We start from the raw sequence: 27120 nt of genomic DNA on the forward strand, positions 1-27120 counted from the left end.
CTTTGTCAACAAAGGTCCTTCTAGTCAAGGCTATGGTTTTTCCAGTGGTCATGTATGGATGTGAGAGTTGGACTGTGAAGAAAGCTGAGTGCCGAGGAAATTGATGCTTTTGAACTATGGTGTTGGAGAAGACTCCTGAGAGACCCTTGGACTGCAAGGAGATCCAACCAGCCCATTCTAAAGGAGATCAGTCCTGGGTGTTCATTGGAAGGACTGATGTTGAAGCTGAAACTCCAGTGCTTTGGCCACCTCATGCAAAGAGCTGACTCGTTGGAAAAGACCCTGATGCTTGGAGGGATTAGGGGCAGGAGGAGAAGTGGACGACAGAGGATGAGATGGCTGGATGGCATCACTGACTCGATGGGCATGAGTTTGGGTAAACTCCGGGAGTTGGTGATGGACCGGGAGGCCTGGCATGCTGTGATTCATGGGGTCACAAAGAGTTGGACATGACTGAGTGACTGAACTGAACTGATGTTTAATTATAGGTCACTTTGTAGAGAAATGACTTCTTAAGAGTATTGAGTATATCTCCATTTTTGTTAGGGTTGAACACTCTTAACCATTTTTTTTCCCCCTTTGGAGTTGTTGTAAATGGTACTGATTTAAAAATTTGGGTTTCCATTGTTTACTGCTAGTATATAGAAACACAATTGATTTTTGTTTATTGTTATTGTATTCAAGACCTTGGTAAACTTACTATTTAGTTATAGCAGTTTTTTTTGTTGTTTTCCTTGTGATTTTCTCTACAGTCAGATTGTCCATGAAGAGAGAGTTTTCTTTCTTCCTTTCCTGTTTGCTCAGCTTTTGTTTTCCTTCCCTTATTGCACTGAGGAGGACTTCTGGCATGATGTTGAATAGGATTGGTAACTTTGAACTTTGTTGTGCTTTGTTTCTAGTTTTAGAGAGAAGGCATTCAGTGTGTCACCCTAAGTAAGACGCTGGCTGTGGGTTTTTACAAAATGCCCCTGTGTTGTTTTCATTCCTTTCCTTTTCTTTTTGTTGACTTCTGCATTCAAGAGCTCTCAAGAAGGATGTGAAGCTCCATATCACTGCTTCATTTTTCATCATTTAAATTTCTGCTTTCTCCTATCCTATTTTAAAGGTTTATCCAGATTTTGTTTTCCATTCTTTGTTCCTGAAATTTTTTTTAAACATCTTCATTAAAAAAAAAAAATCTCCACTTGCCTTTGAATATTTTCCTGTTTTATATTTATATCATTTTCTTCTGTTTTTCTTTCTTGTATTTATATAAGTACAGTATACTTGTATAGTTAAAAGTGGGTTTTTTTCCCACTTCTTTTTTGCTTATTTTTTGTTTTTATTTTTTACAAAACCTTGTGTCAAGGGCTGACTTTAAATAGATCACAATGAGGGAGCTGCTGTCCTAGGTATGAAACCCTGACCTAGAAGCAGGTCAGCTACAGATGGTTTAGCACCAAGTTGCCCATGAACGCATGGGGGTGGCCACCTTTCTGGCCATGCTGTGTGTCCCACGGTGAAGGGCTGTCCACACCAGACCCCAGTCCCAACGTGTGGTGTGGCACACTGTGCCCCGAGGGATGCTGGGTGTGGAGACCGGCTTGCTTAGGATGACTGAGGCTCCTGGGGTGCAGCCATATCAATTGACCTGGGGTCGGATTCTGACCTAGAAGTGATCATAATGCTACAGATGGTGGCTTCCCCCTATTGGCTCTTCAGCCAAGCACATACGCCAAATGTCTGAACCTGTGGTTCCTCTCCTACAGAGCAGGGTTACCATGGCAACAGCACATCATTAGTAGAGTAAAATTTACCTATCTCATAACAGCCTAAGCCCAACTCACGTTTCATATTAGTGAGTGAACAATCCAACACTTGGTGAATCCTGCCTCTCAGTGATAGGAAGAGCTGACAAAGAAGGATCAAAAAGCGACGTTGCTGTGAATGCTTAGGCCACTGCAAGCCAGTTATCCCTGTGTTAACTTTTCTGACACTTCCTGCTCAAAACCCCAAAGGTCAGAAGGATGTGAAGCTCTGCTTTCAGAGTCTTTATTCATACTGAAAATCAAGATCAAGTGAGCTCTTGCCCTTCTTCTCCATGGGAGGCTTCTGTCCTCCCTGAGCTCATCTTAGGACTCTTTTTTTTCACTTCCAATAGTCAGTCATTGTTTAATATCTTCTGGATGATAGTTTGTTACTCTTTAAAGAATAATATTTCTTCCCTGTGTTATGTTGTATTACATTAACTTCTGTCTTAAGAAGTGGTTTGATCAGTTGTCATACAAATTATGCAAAAAAATAGTTGGAAGAGTGTGATTAATTGTACATTGGTCCCTGAGAAGGTAGAAATTTACCTTTTGCCAATGCAGAGTATATGAGAGGATAGCTAATATCAGTGCATTATTTTAATGCCTTCAATGCTTAATTAAGATTGTATAATAATAGCAAACATCTCTTGTGTTTATTGTGGGCCAAATATTCTACTCAGTGCTTTATAGTAATAGCTTGTAAGACTCATTAATAGTTCTAGTTTATATTTAAAATTAAACTGAGACTTAAATAACTGATCCATGGTCATGCTGCTAAATAAGTGGTGGAGTTGGGATTTGACAAAGTAGTTAACATTTCTAAACCACCGTGTTGCTCTCCCACCTAGATGTTAGCAGCAGAATTTTTCTGTCAGGCATTATGCACAGTGGTTTACACAGTAGGTGTGTGTTTTGTATTTTTGAAAAAGAAATAAAACTTGAAAGTGTGCCTTAACTGTGTTAACCCAAGTGGTCCGTGGTGAAGCTGAGATGGTAGTCAGATTGGCCCCTTTCTTAATTAAGCCTTGTTCCTTTTATGTCATGGCATCTCTTGCAGCTATAAGGTTATCTTTCTTTTTTTTTTTTTTTGCCCTGATGACTATTTAGGATATGATGACTAAAATAGCTATAGATGAAAATAAATCATGTCATATATTAAATTATAACAAAAATATATGGCAGTAGTTTACAATGGGCAAAGGTTGTATTTACAGAGACTGATTGTTGTTTTACAGTAATTTAGAGGGTCTCATGAACTGTCTGTGCCATGCTTGCAGTGGAACATCTATGTAAGTAATTATCAATTCAGAGAGAGTCAGATTCAGTTAAATAACAAGCTAAAAAATCAAAAAGAGCTTATTTTTAATTCAATTTTTTAAAACACCTCTTTCATCTTCTGTTACTTAAATCTGATAAGTGAGAAGCTGATTAAAAATTAATCTGATAGCTTTTTGCAGGATATGATTGAAAGGATTTTTAATTTTATCCCATCTCCTTTTTTTTTTTTTTTTAATACACTTTGTCTTAACCCTTCAGAGACTGAAATGTTACCACAGCTTATATTGGAATTTGTATTCTTCCCTCTTTCACCAGTGTTGATTATGTTAGCAGTGTCCTTCTACCAGGGTTTTCTGTTTGATTTTTGTTACAATGCCTGTGTGATAACAAATTTATTAAATTATGAATACTCTTTCAGACAGAACTTGAATACTGTGTTTAATTTTAGTCCTAAAATTCTGGTAAGAGTTTCTTTATGTATATTCCTACTATACAAAATGTAACCTATATGTCAAATATTATTGAGACACATCTCTTTTTTTTTCTGAGACCTTAAGGAAAATAATTGAGTTGTTTTATGATTTTTAAAAAAATATTTTTGTATTAGAGTTCACCTGTTCCTTAGTAATAGATTTGATAATGAGAAATATATTTAAGGCATATTTTTAGCACTGTGAGTAGCCTGCTTTTTAAAGCCTACATATACCGATTCTTTTTCTTAAAATGCAGTTGTATATTTATTAGGGAGTTTTTAAAGATATATTTGACAGTTGTATTTGCTTTGAATGCTCAAAATGTGTGTAATGTGATTTTCTCCTCCTGTTAATAGTGTTCTTAACTTTACCAATTATATGACAAATTTATTTATAATATTTACTCATCTCCTTATATAGTGAAAATTCATCATGTCTTCTTTCATGTTCTTGAGAAATCTGCATTTAAAAATGGATGGGTAATGTTCTAAGATAATATTCTAAATAGTCTTTTAAAAAATTCTCTTTAAGCCATTGTAGTAAGATTTACTTCACTGTTAAGTTTAGCAACTAATTGTTTGCTTTATTAACTGTTAAATATCTGTTTTTTAAATGCAATATAAGAAATTAGAAATTTCGATTTGACCTTTTAAAAATTTGATGCATTCTTTTAGTTTTTTTATATTCTTTAGTATTCTTGTTTCATTTCTTTTGGAATTCTAAGAATGGATGAAGGGCTTTACTATAAAGAGAACAGAAAAAGCATACTTCGTAGAGCTAAATCTAAATATATAGCTATGAATGCATATCTGAGTGCTCTTTTCAAGATTTATGTATTTATTGGCTACATTGGATCTTAGTTGCAGCACATGGGCTCAGTAGCTGTGGTGCACTGGCTTAGTTGCTCTGTGGCATGTGTTCTCTTAATTCCCAGACCAGGAATTGAACCCGCATCCAAAGTCCACCTGCCAGTGCAGGAGATACAGAAGACATGGTTTGATCCCTGGGTCAGGAAGAAAGATCCCCTGGAGTAGGAAATGGCAACTCACTTCAGTATTCTTGCCTGAAAAAATCCCATGGACAGAGAAGCCTGAATGGCTACTGTCCATTGTGTTGCAAAGAGTTGGGCACGACTGAGTGACTAAACATACAGGCACCCCTTAACCAGAAGGCAGGTTTTTAACCACTGGACCATCAGGGGAGTCTCCTTTTTCAAGATTTAAATGCTTCTTAACATTATCATCTGCATTTATAGGAGAGGTATTTTGTTGTAATTATATCCATATACAAGTCAGATTTCTCCCTCTTTGTTACTTTAGTTGTTGACATGTTAAGAATCAAAAGAAAGCCATAGTTTTTCCATGTGCTGGAATTGACTGAACGTCAATGTTTGTGAGGTTTAAATGCTCCTATATTCATTTGCTGTTTTTTATTGAAATATAATTTACCTGCAAAAAATGCAGATAATTTAAATGTTTAGTTTGATGAATTTCATAAATTATATATGCCCTTTTAGTCATTATTCTTAACAAAAGAGGAGAAAATTTTCATCACCTGAAACGGGTCCAATTTTAATTCTCTCCACCTTCATACTCACTTTCCATCGCAAAAAAATTTTTTTTTATGTTCTTAGTCTTATTAATAGTATAAATGAATTTAAATAAATGTGTCTGTATAGTATCTCTCAACATAATGTTTTTTTGGATTCATTTGTGTTGTTAGTTGTATCAGTAATTCTTTTGTTGCTGAGTAATATTTCCTTGTATGAAAACAATTTGTTTATCTGTACTCCTGTTGATGGACATTTGGATTGTTTCCAGCTTCTGGCTATTATGAATAAGAGTACTGTTAACAAATGGCAACCCACTCCAGTATTCCTGCCTGGAAAATCCCATGGCCAGAGGAGCCTGGTGGGCTACAGTCCATGGGGTCACAAAGAGTCAGACATGACTGAGTGACTAACACTTAACATTTGTGTACAAGTCTTTTTGTGGACATATGTTTTCATTTCCCTTGAGTAAATGTCTAGGAAGGGGGTGATTGACCCCTTTAGCCAAATCTAAGGCTTTCTATATGAATTTCAGCCACCCCATGCTGCATGGATTGGGAAGAGTCATAAAAATATAAAAAGGCAAAGAAATTGAATCTGTCATGTTGTGTGGAGCCCTTCCTGTTAACTTCTGCTTGCTTTTTAGTTATCCTCCAGTGCCTTCAAATCTCTTTTTAAGCTAGCTTGTTTAGAGGTTGTACTTTGTATTTGCAAGGGAAGTTTATGTCATATAAACTATTTCCTACCATTATCAGATTAGGAACTCCAGAAATGCTTCTTTTAAATTGTAAGTCTTATTCTGTCCCTCCTCTGTTCCACATCCACCAGTCTTCCCATGTTGCTTATGATAGGAGTCAAAGTTCTTACAATTGCCTTTAAGACCCTACATGATCAGGAACCCCCTCTTGGTCTGCTATCTTGTTGACCTTCACCTGGCTCACTTGGGATACTTTTATTCTTTTTACCTCAGAAGCTCTTGGGTGTTCATGTGGTTGGCTTCCTTATCTTTTTCAGCCCTGTGCTCAAAGTTCATGTTTATCAGTGAGCCTTCTTGTAATCATCATAGTGAAAAGTGCTTCTACCTTTATGGTAATCTCTTACTTCATTTTTTTTCTACCATACTTATTATTCTTATCTGACCCACTATGCATTGTACTTACTTTATATTATTTTTTTTTATTGTCAATCTCTACTACTAAACTATAAATCCCTGAAGGACAGGAATTTTTGTCTGTTTTGTTCACTACTGTATTTTCACTACTTTAAATGACCCTTGGGACTTGGTTCTCAGAAATTGGTTGTTGACTGAATAAATGGATAGTATCCCTGCTTTTACAAATTGTGCTATTTTGAGGTTCTGTGTATAAGGTTTTCTCTTAAAGAGGAATATCTGTGTTTATAGGTGGAGGAAAGAACAGTAAAGAGAGAAGGGTATGGATTATATTTTGTGTTTCCTAGTGCTCTTTTGGAGAAGACAATAGCACCCCACTCCAGTACTCTTGCCTGAAAAATCCCATGGACGGAGGGGCCTGGTAGGCAGTCCATGGGGTCGCTAGAGTCAGACACGACTGAGCGACTTCACTTTCACTTTTCACTTTCATGCATCGGAGAAGGAAATGGCAACCCACTCCAGTGTTCTTGCCTGGAGAATCCCAGGGATGGGGGAGCCTGGTGGGCTGCTGTCTATGGGGTCACACAGAGTCGGACACGACTGAAGCGACTTAGCAGCAGCAGCAGTGCTCTTTTGTGCTTTGATTTTGGTTGTACTTGAAACTTTTTGTGGTTCATTTATCTCATGACTCTTGAGTTTCACTGGAAACTATATTTAGTCATTTATATTTTTCCTCTTTAAAAGTGGGAATGTGTATAATAAGAATTGCTTTAGCTTGGAATGAAAATTCTCCAGGGAAAAAAGGTGATGTCATTAGCTGTTGCTGCAGCAATCAGTTTAAAGAACTTTAGATCTAAAAGACCCTTAATCAGTCTAATTTGAAACAGAAATGTGTTCTATGCTTTATAAATAATTGACTAAAACCAGAGCCATTAACAAATTAAATAAAGATTTTACTAATGCCAAAGAACTGGGCTATTAGCAAAATTACTCTTATGTCATAGTATTCAAAGATGTGCACTTGCTAAATAGAATTGATGTACTTTTTCAGAGTGTGCCAACAGTGAGAGCATTAGTTGCATGACATTTCAGTGTCCTCAATCTTGTACTGTTGTGTTCATATATCCATGGTATGCAGAGGTGGAAAACAGGCTGAAAGATAATTCATTGATGTTTTCCCTCATCACCTTATAACTTGGATATGATGACCAGTTAAGGTATTTTGGCCAAGTCTGTGAGTCAAGGAATATAATTTTAAGTTTCATCCTACCCTAGCAGTGATGCTGTGTTGACTTTGGTAACTTGGATATGATGACCAGTTAGGTATTTTGGCCAAGTCTGTGAGTCAAGGAATATAGTTGTAAGTTTCATACCACCCTAGCAGTGATGCTGTGTTGACTTCGGGAGCATCTAAACTTGAGGGTATAGGTTACAGAGTATCCCTACGTTGCGATGTTTGTAATGAAGCATTTATACCTCTTATGATGTCAATACTGAACTGCACAGTGGTCATCTCTGAGATCCTGACCTTGTCTTTGTATGCTTATGGATGTTACAGTGTGGAATTCTTTCTCAGGGAGGCTAGTAGTAGTGGGGCTTCTTTGAAGCTTATTGCCTTCCCTTCTTGCCAATGACTAAAGTATGGCAAGGAGATTGAAGATGTTCTCTGAATGCACCTATACGGTCCTCTGTTACAGCTTTTCGTATATTTCATCTGTCTGTTAAGAAATAATGTTGCGTGTTGTTGTTCAGTTGCTCAGTCGTGTCTGACTCTTTGTGACCCCATGGACTGCAACACGCCAGGCTTCCCTGTCCTACTCCATCTCCTGGAGTTTGCTCAAACTCATGTCCATTGAGTCGGTGATGCCATCCAGCCATCTTGTCCTCTGTTGTCCCCTTCCCCTTTTGCCTTCAATCTTTCCCAGCATCAGGGTCTTTTCCAGTGAGTCAGTTCTTCCCATCAGGTGGCCAAAGTATTGGAGTTTCAGCTTCAGTGTCAGCCCTTCCAATGAATATTCAGGACTGATTTCCTTTAGGATTGACTGGTTTGATCTCCTTGCAGTAATAAATTATAATTTACAAAGTAAAATCTATATCCTTTTAATTGTACTGTTCAGTGAATTTTGATAGAGCTATATCTATGATATCATTGTCATAATCAAAAGGCAGAGCTTTTTCATCATTCTCAAAAGTTACTTCATGCTCCTTGGCAGTTCTTTCTTCCTCTAACCCTGGCCCCAGGAAACCACTGATTTGCTTGGTGATGTTTGTTGGATTTTTAATCCATGGAATCATATACATGTACTTCTCTCTGGCTTTTTCCACTGAGTATGATTTTGAGGTTCATTCTTGTTGTTGAATGTGTTAATAGTTTGTTCTTTTTTTTAAATCATGGGTTGGTATTTTTTATTGCATGGTATTCTATTATATGAATATATCACAATTTGTTATCCATTCACCTGTTGATGGTATTTGTACTGTTTTCAGTTTGGGGTTATTTTGAATAAATCTGTTAATATTCTCATACCTTTTTATGGGCATATATTTTCACTTTGCCTGAGTGATTTCTTAGGGATGGATTGACTGAGTTGTAGGGTCAGTGTGTATTTAACTATGAGGAGACTGCTAAAGAGTTTTCCAGAGAAGTTATGCTATTTTACATTCCAGCCAGCAATTTTTCACATCCTGGCCAACACTTGGTATTGCCATTCTTTCAAATTTTAACATTTTAATGGTATAAGGAGATTGAATATCTTTTAATTTGTTTATTGTGTTTATGTGTTTATTGGTTTATTTGTTTTCTTTTGTGAATTATGTATTCCAATCTTTGCCTGTTTTTGTAGAGATTTTTTTTTTTGTCTTATTGTGGTAAGAATTCTTTATATACTTTGAATACAAGTCCTTTGTCAGGTATATATATGTGTTGTGAATATTTTATTAGTCTGTGGCTTACCTTTTTGTTAATGGTGACTTTTGAAGAACAGAATTTTTAGTTTTGATGAAGTCCAGTTTATAGCCTTTTTCTTTTATGGTTCATTCTTCTATGCTGCTGCTAAGTCGCTTCAGTCGTGTCCGACTCTGTGCGACCCTATAGACAGCAGCCCACCAGGCTCCCCCGTCCCTGGGATTCTCCAGGCAAGAACACTGGAGTGGGTTGCCATTTCCTTCTCCAATGCATGAAAGTGAAAAGTGAAAGTGAAGTTGCTCAGTCGTGTCTGACTCTAGCGACCCCATGGATTGCAGCCTACCAGGCCCCTCCATCCATGGGATTTTCCAGGCAAGAGTACTGGAGTAGGGTGCCATTGCCTTCTCCGTCATTCTTCTATGGCTGTCTCTAAAATCTTTGCCTGTCCTAAGATCACAAAGGTTTTCTTTTCATGTTTTCTTCCAGAAGTTTGATGGTTTTGGCATTTGCATTTAGGTCTGTGATCCATTTTGAGTTCATTTTTGTGTGTGGTGTTTGTTAGGTGTTAGTTGCTCAGTCATGTCCGACTTTTGTGATCCCACCAGGCTCCTTTGTCCATGGAATTCTTTAGGTAAGAATACTGGATTGTGTTGCCATTCCCTTCTCCAGGAGATCTTCCCCACCCAGGGATCAAGCCTGGGTCTCCCACACTCCAGGCAGATTCTTTACCGTCTGAGCCACCAGGGAAGCCCATTTGTTAGGTAGAGGTTGTTTTTTGTTTTGTTTCCTTGCAGATATCTAGTTGTTCCAGCATCATTTACCTTGGTGCTTTCATTAGAAGTCACTTTGTGAGTCTTTAGGTCTATCCTTTGCCTTTGTCTTTATTGCTGTAGCTTTATATTCTTCAAGTTAGGTAATATGATTCCTCCAAGTCTTTGAAAAAAAGTGGTTTAACTCTTTTAGGTCATTTACATTTCCATTTAAAATTTAGAATCAACTTGTCAGTTTCTATTAAAAAAAAAAATTCCTGCTGGGAATTTAATTGGATTGCCCTAAATCTGTAGATCACTTTTGGAAGAACTGACATCTTAGCAATATTGAATCATTAAATTCATGAACATGGTATATCTCTCCATTTATTGATATCTTCTTTAATTTATTCAAGCAATGTTTGTACTTTTCTAATGACCAGAATTTTCACAAATTTTGTTAAAGTTGTCCTTATGATATAGACTGAATGCATCTCTTCAAATTTCATATATTGAAACCTCACCCCCAACGTGATAGTATTAGAAGGTGGGGCTTTTGGGAATTAATTAGTTAATACGGAAGGGACTAATCAGGGAGATTAATGCCCTTATAAAGAGAGAACTCCCTTGCCTCCTTCTGTCTTGTGAGGCTACAACAAGAAGTCTGCAGTCTGGAAGAGGGGCCCTCACCCAACCTTGCTGGCACCCTTATCTTAGACTTCCAGGCTCCACAACTGTGGGAAATAAATGCTTGTTATTATTAAGCTATACTGTCTGTGGTATTTTGTTTTAGTGGCCTGAACAGACTAAGACACTGTGTATTTGCCTGATTTTGGTTGCTACTATAGATAGAATTGCGTTTTTGTAATTTCCAGTTGTTTGTTTCTAGTATGTTGAAAACTGCTGATGTTTTATATTGATCTTTTGCCATAACTTTCTTGAAATCAGCCATTAGTTTTAGTAGCTTTTTTGCAGATTACCTAAGATTTTTTATGTACATGTTATGGCAAAGTTGTTTTTGCATATGCTTGTCTTCATCACGTGGCTTGGAGCAGAGATTTTAGTTTGATGATTTTTATGTCCCCAGCATCTGTGATGGTATAAAGGTCAGGTTCATGCTCTTCTGATTTTCTCCTTTCTGGCTGCATCTTTTAGTCAGTCATATTCATTACTGTCTTCTCATTTCCACAACCTCTAAATTGTGTATTATGCGAGGACTCAGTCCCCAGTGCTCTTCTCTTATTCTTTTGTACTTGCCTGGCAATCACATTCAGGCTTCTGAGTTTAAAAACTATTTTCTAATAAAACATTTTTTTCTCTAGCCTATTTGATAATTTCATTGGATGTAGAATAGGCATCTCAAACTTAACTTTTAAAAAATAATTTGCTCTTTGGAGCGTTCCTCTTGAAACTGTTCCTGTAGTTTTCCCGTCTCAGGTAATGGTTAAGTTTTTTTTTTTTTTTTTTAATTTGCACAGGTCAAAATGATCTAATTTTGCCATTATTATTTAAAAATGGATAGAAAACCAGGATGAAAGTATGATTCTACTGAAAAGAAGCATAGGTTTCATCAACTTACAGAATTCACATAAAGATGGGAATCTTCTGAAAGCGACAAGCTTTTTGTCAAACTGTATGCTTGTTGAGTTAAGGCTGATATCTGATGTAGATAATAGTTAAGAAAACCACATGTATAAAATGCTGGAGATTGATTTTTCTTAATGCCAAGGTATTATTTATTTTTAGCCATTAGAGATTGGAATTTACTTCATTAGTTTTTGAATTTTAGATATTCCTCTGGTTAGAACAAAAGGAGGGAAGCACTTCTATTCCTTCTGTTAAATTACTTGGTAATTTAATCCCCATTTACAATTTCATTGTATTTGCAAATTTGTTCTAAGTTCTAAGCAAATAGATTTTTTTTTTGGAATCTGACTTTGTAAATTGGGCGTTGCCAGCTTAAAGATGGGGAGTAAAACTTGGCATCTCCTGGAGGGCCTGCTAGTGACAGGTTGTTTAAAATTTTCCTGATTTGATTAATGGACCTATTTGAGTGGATTATAAATACCCTTCTTCATTTCTTCTACAGCATTTTCTTTTGAAGGAAAAAGGTAAAAATTTGAGGTATAAACATCAGTGCCCCTATTGTTCACTGGTTTATAGTAATAGAACGTTTCCAATAAAATGTACTTCTAAATTGATGCTGTCGTCTTGTGTCCTTTGGCAGACTCTGTAGGCACATATATTGCTTAAAAAAATAAATCTCTTATTGATTGTAATGGAAATACTAGAAACTTCTCTATTTTAGACAAATGTAAAAGTACTCTGAATCTGTTATTTTAAAGGTTTAATTATATACACATTCATATACACATGCCATTATTGAGGGATCATAATTATGACCTCTTATACATTCATAAATTGATTTTCCCAGCAGGTATTGCTTTCTTGGTGATACAGGTTTATAATGAGAAATGCTTCTAAAAGCTAACCTTATTAAGCAGATTACATTGAACTGAAAAATGCCCTTCTCCCCTGTATGAAAGATTTAGAAAAAGTTCTTATTTTATGTTTCATTCAATGTGTTTAATTTTAGAAAACACAGAATAAACCAACTAGAATTTTTTTTAAGTGGGGAATTTCCTATAATTAGTCAGTAGATTGTATAGGAAGAAATCACTGAGGTTAAGAGAAGTGGTCGAGGAAATTGGGGAATAAGTATTTAGCTAAGCTTAAAAAATAGGTTAATGTTCTTGTATTAAATGTTTAGTCAACTTCCAGTTTTTACATTTCATAAGTATAAATAATAATGTATAGTTTCTGTAATAAGCCATATATATATTGTATATGGAATATCTGCTTATAGTATTTACTAGTTATAAATATGGATTATAGCAACAGAATATAGATAGTGCTTTCTCTTTTCGCAGTTACAGTTCTATTTTTATGTATTTTCATGATTTATTATAGTAAACAGTAATTGTTTCATGAATACACACACACATAATTCCTAAAACTCATTTCAGTATTTCTGAGCAATGTTTTTCCTACTTTAGATGGCCTGACCTGTTAGAGGTTTAGTGGGTAATAAAATCAATATGGAGGGTTTTTGAATTAGTATTTTAAAAGTGAAATTTAACAGAATATATGTATCATTGCTCTGGGTGAAAAATTGTCTTGTGACGCTTTTGTATATTTATATCAATTTGCAACATAAAAAAGTATTTCTTACTATGTGATATGATCCAAGCAGAGGCTACTATTATAGGAAGCCAGTAGTTAAAGTATGGTGATTAACTTTACATTTTCATTTTCATTTTAAGAGAGTTAGTATTATTGTAATTTTGACTGATTTTGTATGTGCTTGGACTTGTGATTTACAAAGCAATTACCAGAAGTTAAGCTTGGAGTTGTTACCTGGATGTTAGAGGGAGAATGAAGTCTTTATACCTATTTTGAACTGACATCTTAGTAACATTGTCAGATAATAAGTAATGTAAGCAAGATGCCTAAGAACTATCATTTAAACAGTTTTGGCATGGGTTAGAAAACATTAAAAATATTAGTGGCTCATTTTCCTTGTGTTTTATGTTATGTTGGTGACATTTCAATGTATAATGTTGATTAAGGTGGAAAGACCCTCAGATTTAAATTTGGATGTGAGATGTCTAATTATATTCAAATGATTCCTGGTATTTTAATGTACATATGTTCGATATACACAATACAGAATTTTCTTTTAAATAGAAGCAATGTAGTTTAGCTAACTTAAGTAAAAATTCAATCTAGATTTTGTTTCCTATGTAATTAAAATATTGATGACTTTCGTATTTGTTTCATAGTTATGAGTCTCAGATGAATACTTAGAGTATACTATAATATTTTCACCTTGATAAAAGGCTTTTGTTTTATTCATATTTATATCACCAGTGTCTATTATAGATCCAGAAAATAATACATGTTTTAACCAGTTTAAGAAATTTCTTCTTTCTTTAACTTTTTTTTGTCTTTTAGGACATTGATGTTTTTCAAGTGTACATTCCTCTTGTGTTTATATTTTCTGTTAGTTTCTTCAGGATGAAATTTAGTTATGATTTGGCTAAAAATGTGAATGGTATTTGCAGGATATCGTACCTGCAGGTGCAGCTTGTCCGTTTGCCGCTGCTTGGTGATGTTAATTTTGATCTCTTGGTTAAGACGTTTTGCTTTTTTTTTTCTACTGCATAATTATTTTTTTCTTTTGTACCTAAAAAGCAATTGTGGGCAAGAAGCTTTGTGACTATTCATTTCAAATCAGACCTTCTCCACTTAAATTTAGTATCCATTGATGATTTTTACTAGAATTAATTTTTGTAACTTTTGATTTTGATGTAATTTCCGACTTAGAGAAAAGTGGCAATAGTAACAAGCATAAGGAGCCTCTGTCTACTCTTCTCTTCCCCAGTTGTTTACTTTTACACATTTATCTGTAAAATGGGGATAATAAGAGTAGTGCTGGTATTCTCTCCTAGTTTCACTGGAAAGATTTTGTTAGGTTTGTTTTTCTTATTGCTCTGTGTGACTGTAAAATATTAAAAAAAAATAATTGAAGTTCTCCTTTATTCCCTCTTCATTTGAGGTTTCTGGATACTGCTCTTCTTATATGAGATTTTATGTATGGGTGTGTGTATGTGCATATGTCTACATATGAGTGGCTTAGTGGCTGAACAACAACAACTACGTGTTTCTTTTTTTTAACTTTTTAAGTTACTGTTTCTTGTGGGCATGGGATGAATGCTTTTAAATCACAAAACAATAGAAAAGGCTCTAAAATTTAAGAAAGTCAGTCAACAATGTTTGTAGTTATGCTTTTATTTGTTTTTTTTGGAAAAAAATATAGCATTTAATGATCAATAGATACAAGACATGCACAGGAATAAATACAAGTAACAAAAAACCAAATGATTTTTTTAAAAATTATTTTTAAAAATATAAATTTATTTATTTTAATTGGGGGCTAATTACTTTACAATATTGTATTGGTTTTGCCATACATCAACATGAATCCACCATGGGTGTACACGTGTTCCCCATCCTGAACCCCCCTCCCACCTCCCTCCCCATACCATCCCTCTGGGTCATCCCAGTGCACCAGCCCCAAGCTTCCTGTATCTTGCATCGAACCTGGACTGGCGATTCGTTTCTTATATGATATTATACATGTTTCAATGCCATTCTCCCAAATCATACCACCTTCTCCCTCTCCCATGTTATGATGCTTTTAAAATTACCTTTGCTTGTATTTTTTATTTGCTTCAGTTCAATTCAACATATAGAGTGTCTACTCTATTTAAAAGATACTATTAAAAAATACTATAGGAAAAATTAGGTAATCAAAAGGCCTTATATTTATAATGCTTTGGAGTTTCCAAAACAGTTTGAATATGCATTTTCTTATTTAGTATTGGCAATAACTCAGGAAAAAAAGCAGATAATTCAGATAGATTTATTTCCACTTCCTATGAGGAAATTGAGATCTTGAAAGATTGTGACTTAATTATTAGGGCCACCTAGGTAGTGAGTGGAGAAGGCAATGGCACCCCACTCCAATATTTTTGCCTTGGAAATCCCATGGATGGAGGAGCCTGGTAGGATGCAGTCCATGGGGTCTCTGAGAGTCGGACTCGACTGAGCGACTTCACTTTCACTTTTCACTTTCATGCATTGGAGAAGGAAATGGCAACCCACTCCAGTGTTCTTGCCTGGAGAATCCCAGGGACGGGGGAGCCTGGTGGGCTTCCGTCTATGGGGTCGCACAGAGTCGGACATGACTGAAGTGACTTAGCAGTAGCAGGTAGTGAGTAGTGGCTTAAGTATGAACTAAAGCATAAGCTTTAAGTTCAGTGATCTTAATTGCCCCATTCCACCTCTGTGCAATGACTAAGTATACATTCATTTGTGCAAAGACCTGACCATAGTGGGACCATATTTTAATTTATTCACTTAATATTTATCTTTGTCGTTTATCTTAAGTGCTTAAAGGACAGGTATACGATTAAATGAGATCAAAACAGTGTCTTATAGGTTCATATGAATATGTACAGGATGTTTTTCAATTAAGACTGTGTATCAAAATGCTTGGATATATGAGAGTAGTTGTGTCGTGTTTTTTCCTGTTATGTTGGAGAATCTATTGCCTGTAGATTCTGTTGAAAATAATTGTTGTTCAGTCTGCTAGGTCATATCTGAGTCTTTGTTTACCCCGTGGACTGTTGATAATACTAGTGAGCTGGTGTTAGAGACTGTTTTACTATCAGATCAGATCAGTCGCTCAGTTGTGTCCGACTCTTTGCGACCCCATGAATCGCAGCACGCCAGTCCTGTCCATCACCAACTCCCGGAGTTCACTCAGACTCACATCCATCAAGTCAGTGATGCCATCCAGCCATCTCATCCTCTGTCGTCCCCTTCTTCTCCTGCCCCCAATCCCTCCCAGCATCAGGGTCTTTTCTAATGAATCAACTCTTCGCATGAGGTGGCCAAAGTACTGGAGTTTCAGCTTTAGCATCATTCCTTCCAAAGAAATCCCAGGGCTGATCTCCTTCAGAATGGACTGGTTGGATCTCCTTGCAGTCCAAGGGACTCTCAAGAGTCTTCTCCAACACCACAGTTCAAAAGCATCAATTCTTCGGCGCTCAGCCTTCTTCACAGTCCAACTTTCACATCCATACATGACCACAGGAAAAACCATAGCCTTGACTAGATGAACCTTTGTTGGCAAAGTAATGTCTTTGCTTTTGAATATGCTATCTAGGTTGGTCATAACTTTCCTTCCAAGGAGTAAGCATCTTTTAATTTCATGGCTGCAGTCACCATCTGCAGTGATTTTGGGGCCCAGAAAAATAAAGTCTGACACTGTTTCCACTGTTTCCCATCTATTTCCCATGAAGTGATGGGACCAGATGCCATGATCTTCGTTTTCTGAATGTTGAGCTTTAAGCCAACTTTTTCACTCTCCACTTTCACTTTCATCAAGAGTATAATTAGTATTAAAAATCAGTACATTACGGATCCTTGCTTCATGTGTACCATTACATTGATTTTTTTACTTGTGGTATTATGGATTATGTCTCTGCAGTATCTTCGCTCTTTTTACCCATAACCTCTTAAAGGTTCAGTGCCAGGAAGAACAGAACTGTATCTTTATTTTCTCATCACATCCTCTCTTGAATAGATAATACTTTCATTGCTCTCTTTCCAATTTGGCTTTGAGTCATTGCTGTGATTCTAGCTGTTGAACAGTCTTTCAAGTTAGCAATTAGTATTCCAGTTAAGTAAAAATTGTTTTGAGTCTGCCATTCTTACCAGTGTAGCTGAGGTAGTTTCAGTAAATCAACGACTAGAGTCGAGTTGTCAGAGGTATATGACAATTTCATGTCACAAAACTACCCTAAATATTGATACTTTGGATTTACTGGAAATTAGATTTAAAACTTTATACTTACAGTTTTGAGGTTGGAAAAATCAGTAATCTGTCATGTTCAGTAAAGCTGCATTTATGTTGCTTAATATTTTGAAACTTAAACTGCTTTAGTCTCTTTGCTGTCTTTGCCTTCCTGATTAAATTTTGCTGTTGTGTTAATTAATAAATTCAAAGGAAGTATTCTAATTAGTTTCTGTCATAACTGGGAACCATAGTAGGTTAGAATACTTTGGAAAGCATGATAACACCTGCTCACTAGTAAGTAGATATCAATTCTTTTTCTGGCTCTCTTCCAGTCTCTCTGTGTCTAAATGTGTGAACCTCTTACCATCTGGGCACTTCAGTTTCCCACTAAATTAAAAAAAAAAGTTTTACCTTGTTCTACTTATTGCAAAGAGTTTTGAAAGATAATGGGAGGTTATTTAGAGTAGTTATCACATATATATGCTATTTACTAGTTACAATTTATAACTATATAAATACCATTGGCTTTAAAATATACTGTTTTAAAATAGTAATTTACTGTTTAAAAACCCATTGACTCCTTTAGTGTATTTAATTGCCTATTCTCAGAACTTTTATTTTTAGAACAGAATGTATTTAAAGACCAGTTTTAGGCTTGAATTTGACAGGCATGGCATGAGGCCAATCTAATAAGCCCAAAGGGAGAATGTGCAGAGTGTGCAGGTTGAAGGAGCCCAGGAACTGACTTTCCACAAAGTCCAGGCTATCCATGTTCATTCCTGCTGACTGGAGATTTGCTTAAAGTTGAGTGTTTTCTTCCTTCTGTACCATCTGATTCCAATCTACACTTGTCTTTTGTAGCTCGAGACGGTTGGATGGCAGCTTAACCTTCAGATGGCTCACTCTGCTGAAGCAAAACTAAAATCTCCTCAAGCTGTGTTACAGCTCGGAGTGAGCAATGAAGATTCGAAGGTGAGAAAGTATCCCATTGAAATGATGTATTTTGTTTCCTACGTCTTGTACTTTATTGTTGGCAGGGTCTTTGCTCTCTGGATTGAAAATTAAAAAATAATTTAATTAAAATTAGACAAGGATTAACAAAATGACAGATCTTTATTTGTGCAAGTTTTGATGTCAGATTTACACTTCACTTTTTTTATTTGAGAAACCAGATTCGCTTACAAGGTGGCGTTCTTGTAAGAACATGTTATAACATATTCTTTTGAATTCTGCAATGGGAAAAAATTGGTGGTAGTCATAATAAAATTACAATTTTAATGTTTTAGGTATTTGTGAATATTTCTGGTTTTGTGTTTTAACCTGCAGAGGGAGTATTGTTGTCCAGCCAATGCCTGGAATATGAAGGTGACTTGAATTGTGTTTGTGTATGTATAGTATGTTTGTGGCTATGTTTAGATCTCAGCTCTTACAAAATAGAATTTTGGATTAGTTTTATACTGCATGGTGATTTCTTCCTTAGTATTAATTTCAGAAAACTTCAACATGTTATCAGAGGTTAAAGAGTTGCTATGGAATAGTTTTTATTGTTACAGCATTTAAAGAAATGTATATTTCACATGTCAACCAGAGCTATTTTTTACATACATATATTTTTTACTATAATTGAGTATCCTTAGTAGCGAGAAGAGAGAGTGACCTTTTTTCCTCAAATAAATGAAAATGTTCATTTTAAGACAAGTGAAATAGAGGTGAGAATGAGTTAGGAAGATCTGAAGAAGAGATTATTATGACAGTATGTGATCGGAGAATAATGAAAGAAATATTATTTATTGAAATAATGGGCATTGAAGGGTGTGTATATTATTATTTATTTGTTAGCACTTTCACGGTTTATTGGGTTGCCCAGAAACTTCGTTTGGATTTTCCCAGATGAACTTTTTGGCCAACCCACTATTATGGATTGTATGTTTCTCTCTTTCATAAGAACTGGCATAAGTGCCTATCTCTAGTTACATGTCAACAGAATTTTGAGGCATTTGAGTTGGATCTTAACACACACAAGCACATACATATATAAAATTTGTTAATTTATTACAGTGTTTCCAAAGAGTCATTTCATTTCACACATTTTCACCAGAAAAGAACATAAACGTAACAATTAAGTGTTGAATTGAGTGGTATGTTAAATATGCTCTGCAATTTAGTAGCTGTCTAACCTTGGGCAAGTTACCTAATCCTTATGAATTTTAGTTTCTTCATCTGTAAAATAGGAATAGTATTTTCTGCCTCACAGAGCTCTAAGGAAGATCAAATACTCATTGTTTGTGAAGTACATCATGTTCTATAAATGCTGGCCGCTGCCATCTTCATCATCATCATCACTAAAAGTTTTTATGGGCTAATGAATAAATAAATCTCTTTGTTTTAAACCAAAGCTGTTATCAACTTTATTTCTTAAGGAAATTAACCTTTCCTCTTTTCTTTCAATCTTTCTCCCTTTTATTTCTTGATCATGTTTTTCATATGTGTGCTTAGTGGGCACAGGGAGGTAAAGGATAGCCTGGGAAGTCCTTTATTTTTTTTTTCCCCTGTGAACTAAGGAAAACATTCCTTTAGGTTTAGGGTACTAATCTGGAGCTCACTGGTATGGACTGGGACTGCTCCATGAGGGAAGACACGCACCTATACATTCACACACACATGTATGTGTTCTCCAATGTACCTTCACTTTATTTCTCATGACTCTTGTATGTGAAATCTGAGTAGCTATTTGGAATTTATAGGTTGGAAGGGTACTGTCTTTGACCCCTCTATTGGATATCTTAAACATCATCACTTTGGCAGTGATGGACTTTGGGATGCTTGACTTTGGATTGCTTGAGTCCTCCCAGCTTCTTTATTATGTCTTCAAAATGTGTCTGTGTCAGTTACATTTTTAGGCAGTAGGCATGAATGAGTAATGCTTCAAGTAAGAGAGTCAAGTTTTTAATTCATATTATTCAGGAAATTTCTACATATGTGAGATCCAACTCATTTGAGACATAGGCTTGAGTACATTTGTATTTTTCTGTTTGTTGCTGTTTTAAAATTTTGAACAGACATTTGATTACCCTTAGGCTAAGTTGTAAAGAACCCTCCTGCCAGTGCAGGAGACCTAAGAGATGCTGGTTTGATCCCTGGGTCTGGAAGATCCCCTGGAGGAGGGCATGGCAACCCACTCCAGTATTCCTGCCTGGAGAATCCCATGGAGCCTGGTGGGCTACAGTCCATAGGGTCACAAAGAGTCGAACACGACTGAAGCGACTTAGCACTCACACACATGCATGACTTGTACAGCTCGAGAACGATTTTCATTAACAGGCGCTTGGGAAGGGAGCTGCAGCACTCAAATATACAAGATATTTTCTTTTTGTATGCAGATTTAAGTGAACGTCCTTGTCTGTATTGCCTGTCTCTCCTGTGGCATTTTTATGGATTTGGCCCCTATTCCTTATACCTTGGAAACAGTAGACATGTAATGGAAGGTACGGTTATGATCAACCTAGATGGAAACATGCCCTCTCCACGTGATGTGTGCCCCGTCTCTAAAGGGACCGTGAGCTACCACACCACGGTGCCCTCCATGAACCGATGCTGGGAGGCTTTACTTTTTCTCCATGTTTTTATGATCTCTCATTCTGTTCTTGTTTCTCTTCTGAAATGAGAATTCGGAAATTCTAGACAGGTTAGAATATTAGGTTAAAGGAACACGAGTATGGAATGTGTTTTAAATACCAGATTGGTTAAAGGAAGGGAGAACTTTTATTAAAAGGAATATTGAAAGTTATCATTGGTTAGTGTATGATGCAGAGTATCATGAAGGACAAAGTTGTCGTGCTTAAGAAATGGTCATTTTTTTTAAAACAGGAAACAGGTAAAATTCTTTCATATGTATGCTTTATAGTGTAGTTATTTTGAAAGTACACATTATTAAAATCTGAGAGGATTAGAATCAGTGCAAATTATAAGAGAATATTTTGGTAGTATTTACTTTTAAGCTGCTAAACTGAAAACTTACTGTAATTCAATGTAAAGTGTGGTTTCTAAGAATCTCTCTCTTCTTCCCTTCCAACATACACATGAAAAGGGTAGCCTGCAGTGAAGTTTTAATTGCTATCACTTTAGATAACATTGTTGTACTGACCTCCTTTCTCTTAGAACATTTCTGTCTCAAGGCTTTCCTGTTTTGCTACTAATTTTATCATGGAAACTGGATGATCCTAGCTTTTCTTATAGTATGTTGATAGATATTCTAGTCATTTTCAGTTAATTTTCATAGTGTTTATCTATTGCATTTAGCAAAGTAAGATTATTTTCCTGTTCCACACATAGCTCAAAACAAGTTTTCTGAGTTTTTTGGCTTTTTTTTTTTGGTTTATTTCATTAGGGGGCAGTAGAGCTCTTTGCTTACCTAATCTCTGGCACTCAAAATGTTATTTGAAATAACATTCAAAGTAATTTGTGAAGTCAGTAGTTGTGGGAAATGCTAAGTGTTTACATTTCTAATCTGTATATAACAATAGAGTTCTCTTGTTTCCATCAACAAAATTAGTGCCTGTTAATCAGATATGTACAGAACAAATAAATGAAATCATTATGATTTCAATGTTTGCTAATTTATATATGATCATTTGCCAAAATGAAATTTATTAAAAAGCCTTCCACACTGTTGATTTTTTGGTTACCTTCTGTCACTTGTATTAATTTCTTTATGAGAGAAGAGAATACAATATTCCCAAAGATAGTTGAATGGCTGTATTAGAGTATAACTAATTCCAGACTAGTCATAGACAGTTGAAATCTCTTCGTTTATAGAGAGTAGCAATTTATACGTAACAGATCTGGTAATTTTGAATGGCATCAACACTTTAACTTTGAATATCCTAAAAACACTAAAATATTTGAATTTTATTGTTAATCTTTCATTTTCCTCAGTAAATTTGCTGTTGAGAACAATCATATTTTGTTAATACAGCAATTCTAAATTCTTTCTGTACATCTTTTAAGAAAGAATCCTTGTGTTTCATTCTTTTTTTCTTCTTTATTTTGAAACAGCTGAGATAAAATCATATTGACAAGAAAGCTTTCTAGACTTTTATCTAACTGTTCAGTTGGATTGTGCTCACATTGTAGAAGGTTAATTATGATCTCCAGTGAACTTAGGACTTTTAATACTAATTTTAAAAATTAGAGGTCTTCATTCTTATTTGCAAAATGTATGACAAATTCTATTTAGATTGAGAAAAGGGGGAAAAGCCTTTTTTTAGTGGTTACTCTATGTAGATGTGGGCTTGCCTCTTAATATTTAAAACATGTCTTCCACGAATAAATTCTTATTATTATCTGTATTTTATAGATAGATGGAGAAATGGAGACATGTATAATTAATTTATTTTCCTAGATTAATCCTAACTAATAAACAAGGCTTCCCTAGTAGCTCAGTTGGTAAAGTATACACCTGCAATGCAGGAGACCTGGGTTAAATCCCTGGGTCAGGAAGATCCCCTGGAGAAGGAAATGGCAACTTACTTCAGTATCCTTGCCTGGGAAATTTCATGGACAGAGGAGCCTGGTAGGCTCTAGTCCACGGGATCACAAAGAGTGGGGACATGACAGAGCGACTAACACACAATAAACAAAGTTGGGATTGGAAGTCAGGCAGTTTTATTTCTGAGTCTTATGCTATACTTATTGCTAGGATACTGTATCATTTTGCTTATTTAATAATTTAACACTTATCTTGTAATATGTGTATATGTTTCAGGGTGTTGAGGGCTTTTCTAAAATGCAATGATTGTTTTTTTATTGTTGTTCTTCATGAAACTATAGTTATGTGGATTCTAAATTTCCTTTGCATTTTCTTTTTATTTGATTAAGTTGAAACAATCTTACACTTAAGTCAGTGAAAGACACTAATATATTCCATTATATAGTAAGTAAGGTTGTATGTTTTGATGTTATCCCAGTCAGTAGAGGCTGTAGGTATTGACAGACCTTACTGTAAGGGCTGTGTGACATCATTGATGTTGATGTGTTATGAACAGAGAAATAGGGTATATCATTAAAAACACATCCTTAGCTGTGTACATAACAGGTTTTTCAGTAAGAGAAAAGCATATGTGGTTCAAATCATGAGCTCTTTGTATTGGAAGTTTATTTTGATTTCCTTAAGGACAGTGTTCATAGTGACTGATTTTGAAGGACCTTCAAATTTTTCTGAGCTGCTTTGACGAGCAGGTCTAAATTTTACAAATGCTGTATTTTTATTAATATCTGTATAGTGAATATGTTTCAACATATTCTCTTGATAATTTAAGTTCATTTTTTTCTGTTACAGTAGATGTACATATATTTATAATGGACATTTTGGAAAATATAGGGAAAAAGCCAGTTAAAATCATGTATAATTCTAGAACCCACTTCACTTTTCACCCATAGGCTTGTTATGTTTTGCTGTATGACCTTCCAGTTGCTTTTTCTTGTACCTTTGTTATGAGTGATTTTTTAAAAAAATAGTGATGCTTTCTTTTGGTTTGGGAAAAAGAATTGAAGTTTTGTTATTACTATTCAATACTAGATGTGGTATGAGAAGATAAGTCTCTTTCCTCAGTCAGAATTTTTTCCCCTTTTACACAGTATACTATCTTACGATCTGAAAAGTTACTCTGTAAAGTCTTGGGTATTTTACTCACTGATTTTGACCAGAAATTTATAAAATGAGCTTTGTCTAATGAGCAGGTTTGTATCAAGATACTAACTTTTATTTGTGTCATTTGGGATGGTTTTATTCAGGGTTCAGAAAAATTTTGAGATTGGTCGGTGGTTTTACTTTTGACATGAAATGATTGATGAATATTGCTTATCTTTTTAAAAGATTTTTTGGGGTCTTTTTTAATTACCTAAGTTGTAATTGTTTATTGTGAAAATTTTAGAGATATAGAAAGAAAAACTCAGATTTACCACGACTATGCAGACATCTTTTATTTCAGTTTTTGTTCAATAGATACTTTCTTTTGCAAGTCTTCTTTGATTTTCTATTCTGCCTTTTTCACTTAACTCTGTAACAGATCTTTTCCATATTCAAATGAATGAATGAATGAATAAAGTATCTTTGGAATTTATGGTTATTCTTCAGGAGTATAATTGCTGGGTGAAGGGTGTAAAAAAGATCTGACTGTAATTAGATAATAGGCTTTTCATAATCATTTTAGGAACATTTTAGGTTGCCTTTGAGAGATTTAAAATTTTCTAGAGAAAGGTATAACATTACTATCTCAAAAAGAAGTTCTTTGATAACTAGTTAATTATTATACTTTGGATAATTTTAGGAGACCAGTGAAAGCCCAGGTATTTTTATAATATTATAGAGCCCTTTCATTTATAATTTCTTTATTCCAATAGTATACACATTAAACCAGCTTTTGTTATATGTGTTCTATATTATTAAAGAACATGTGGAAGCAATCTTATGAAATATTCTAGCAGAATATTTCTGCTAGAAATAATCTAGCAGAATTAGAGAAAATAAAACAGCCCCTGTTTGGTAGACAATTGAACATATACTTTGAAAAAAAAAAAAAAAAAAAAGCTTGATTCTTTGGAATCATGTTTACTTATTTAAATATTTCTAAGACTTTGTGGCTCTAGTTTTCTGATTCCTAGTTTTGTTTTCTATCCTTTTTCATTGTGATGAATTTCTCAGTGATAGTATCCTTTAAGGTGTCATGTTTTCTAAATGAGAGCAATACAGAGATGTCTTTCCTCAATTTAGTGTTTTTTTTTTTTTGGCTTATTTTTAAGTTTCCTGATAATGTGACTTTCTAAAAGATCTCAAGTATTCAAGTATATTGAAGTATTCACATTATATGTGTACAACTCCTTGATATCACAAAATGAACCCCTTTGTATGTGTGTGAAGAGTGTGTATGTGTAACCCTTTATCTGTATTTTAGGCTGCCTCTTGGAAAGTCCATATTTATCCATAATAAGACTTTCTAAGCTAGCAAAAATATTGTTTTAGACACTATATATCTTTGAGTGAAAACAAAGTATTAATACAAAGTGTACGATGATAGTTAGATAAAAATGTCTTGTAGGAGTAAATCCTTTTAAAAAAAGAATACCCCATTCATGCATTTCATAATTTTATTTTATTTTATTTTTTTATTTTTTAATTTAATTTAATTTTTTTAAACTTTACATAATTGTATTAGTTTTGCCAAATATCAAAATGAATCCGCCACAGGTATACATGTGTTCCCCATCCTGAACCCTCCTCCCTCCTCCCTCCCCATTCCATCCCTCTGGGTCGTCCCAGTGCACCAGCCCCAAGCATCCAGTATCGTGCATCGAACCTGGACTGGCAACTCGTTTCATACATGATATTTTACGTGTTTCAATGCCATTCTCCCAAATCTTCCCACCCTCTCCCTCTCTCACAGAGTCCATAAGACTGTTCTATACATCAGAGTCTCTTTTGCTGTCTCGTACACAGGGTTATTGTTACCATCTTTCTAAATTCCATATATATGCATTAGTATACTGTATTGGTGTTTTTCTTTCTGGCTTACTTCACTCTGTGTAATAGGCTCCAGTTTCATCCACCTCATTAGAACTGATTCAAATGTATTCTTTTTAATGGCTGAGTAATACTCCATTGTGTATATGTACCACAGCTTTCTTATCCATTCATCTGCTGATGGACATCTAGGTTGCTTCCATGTCCTGGCTATTATAAACAGTGCTGCGATGAACATTGGGGTACACGTGTCTCTTTCCCTTCTGGTTTCCTCAGTGTGTATGCCCAGCAGTGGGATTGCTGGATCATAAGGCAGTTCTATTTCCAGTTTTTTAAGGAATCGCCACACTGTTCTCCATAGTGGCTGTACTAGTTTGCATTCCCACCAACAGTGTAAGAGGGTTCCCTTTTCTCCACACCCTCTCCAGCATTTATTACTTGTAGACTTTTGGGTCACAGCCATTCTGACTGGCGTGAAATGGTACCTCATAGTGGTTTTGATTTGCATTTCTCTGATAATGAGTGATGTTGAGCATCTTTTCATGTGTTTGTTAGCCATCTGTATGTCTTCTTTGGAGAAATGTCTATTTAGTTCTTTGGCCCATTTTTTGATTGGGTCATTTATTTTTCTGGAGTTGAGCTGTAGGAGTTGCTTGTGTATTCTCGAGATTAGTTGTTTGTCAGTTGCTTCATTTGCTATTATCTTCTCCCATTCTGAAGGCTGTCTTTTCACCTTGCTAATAGTTTCCTTTGATGTGCAGAAGCTTTTAAGGTTAATTAGGTCCCATTTGTTTATTTTTGCTTTTATTTCCAATATTCTGGGAGGTGGGTCATAGAGGATCCTGCTGTGATGTATGTCAGAGAGTGTTTTGCCTATGTTCTCCTCTAGGAGTTTTATAGTTTCTGGTCTTACGTTTAGATCTTTAATCCATTTTGAGTTTATTTTTGTGTATGGTGTTAGAAAGTGCTCTAGTTTCATTCTTTTACAAGTGGTTGACCAATTTTCCCAGCACCACTTGTTAAAGAGATTGTCTTTAATTCATTGTATATTCTTGCCTCCTTTGTCAAAGATAAGGTGTCCATATGTGCGTGAATTAATCTCTGGGCTTTCTATTTTGTTCCATTGATCTATATTTCTGTCTTTGTGCCAGTACCATACTGTCTTGATAACTGTGGCTTTGTAGTAGAGCCTGAAGTCAGGTAGGTTGATTCCTCCAGTTCCATTCTTCTTTCTCAAGATCGCTTTGGCTATTTGAGGTTTTTTGTATTTCCATACAAATTGTGAAATTATTTGTTCTAGCTCTGTGAAGAATGCTGTTGG

General features: G+C 35.3%; 1 protein-coding gene across 4 annotated transcripts in view; it reads left to right on the top strand.

Annotated features, from left to right (window-relative positions):
* Nucleotides 1–27120, top strand: part of COMMD10 (COMM domain containing 10) — a 191539-nt gene that overhangs the window by 14032 nt on the left and 150387 nt on the right. For 3 of the 4 annotated variants that reach the window (XM_025292979.3, XM_044947791.1, XM_044947790.1), the window contains exon 5: nucleotides 18143–18253. In XM_025292979.3, coding sequence (XP_025148764.2) covers nucleotides 18143–18253 — 111 coding nt within the window. Of the gene's footprint in view, nucleotides 1–18142; nucleotides 18254–18607; nucleotides 19677–27120 lie in introns of those variants that run through there. The other variant, XM_006075559.3, reaches the window with a different exon arrangement.

The sequence above is a fragment of the Bubalus bubalis genome, chromosome 9 (assembly GCF_019923935.1).
Source record: "Bubalus bubalis isolate 160015118507 breed Murrah chromosome 9, NDDB_SH_1, whole genome shotgun sequence".
NCBI lineage: Eukaryota > Metazoa > Chordata > Mammalia > Artiodactyla > Bovidae > Bubalus > Bubalus bubalis.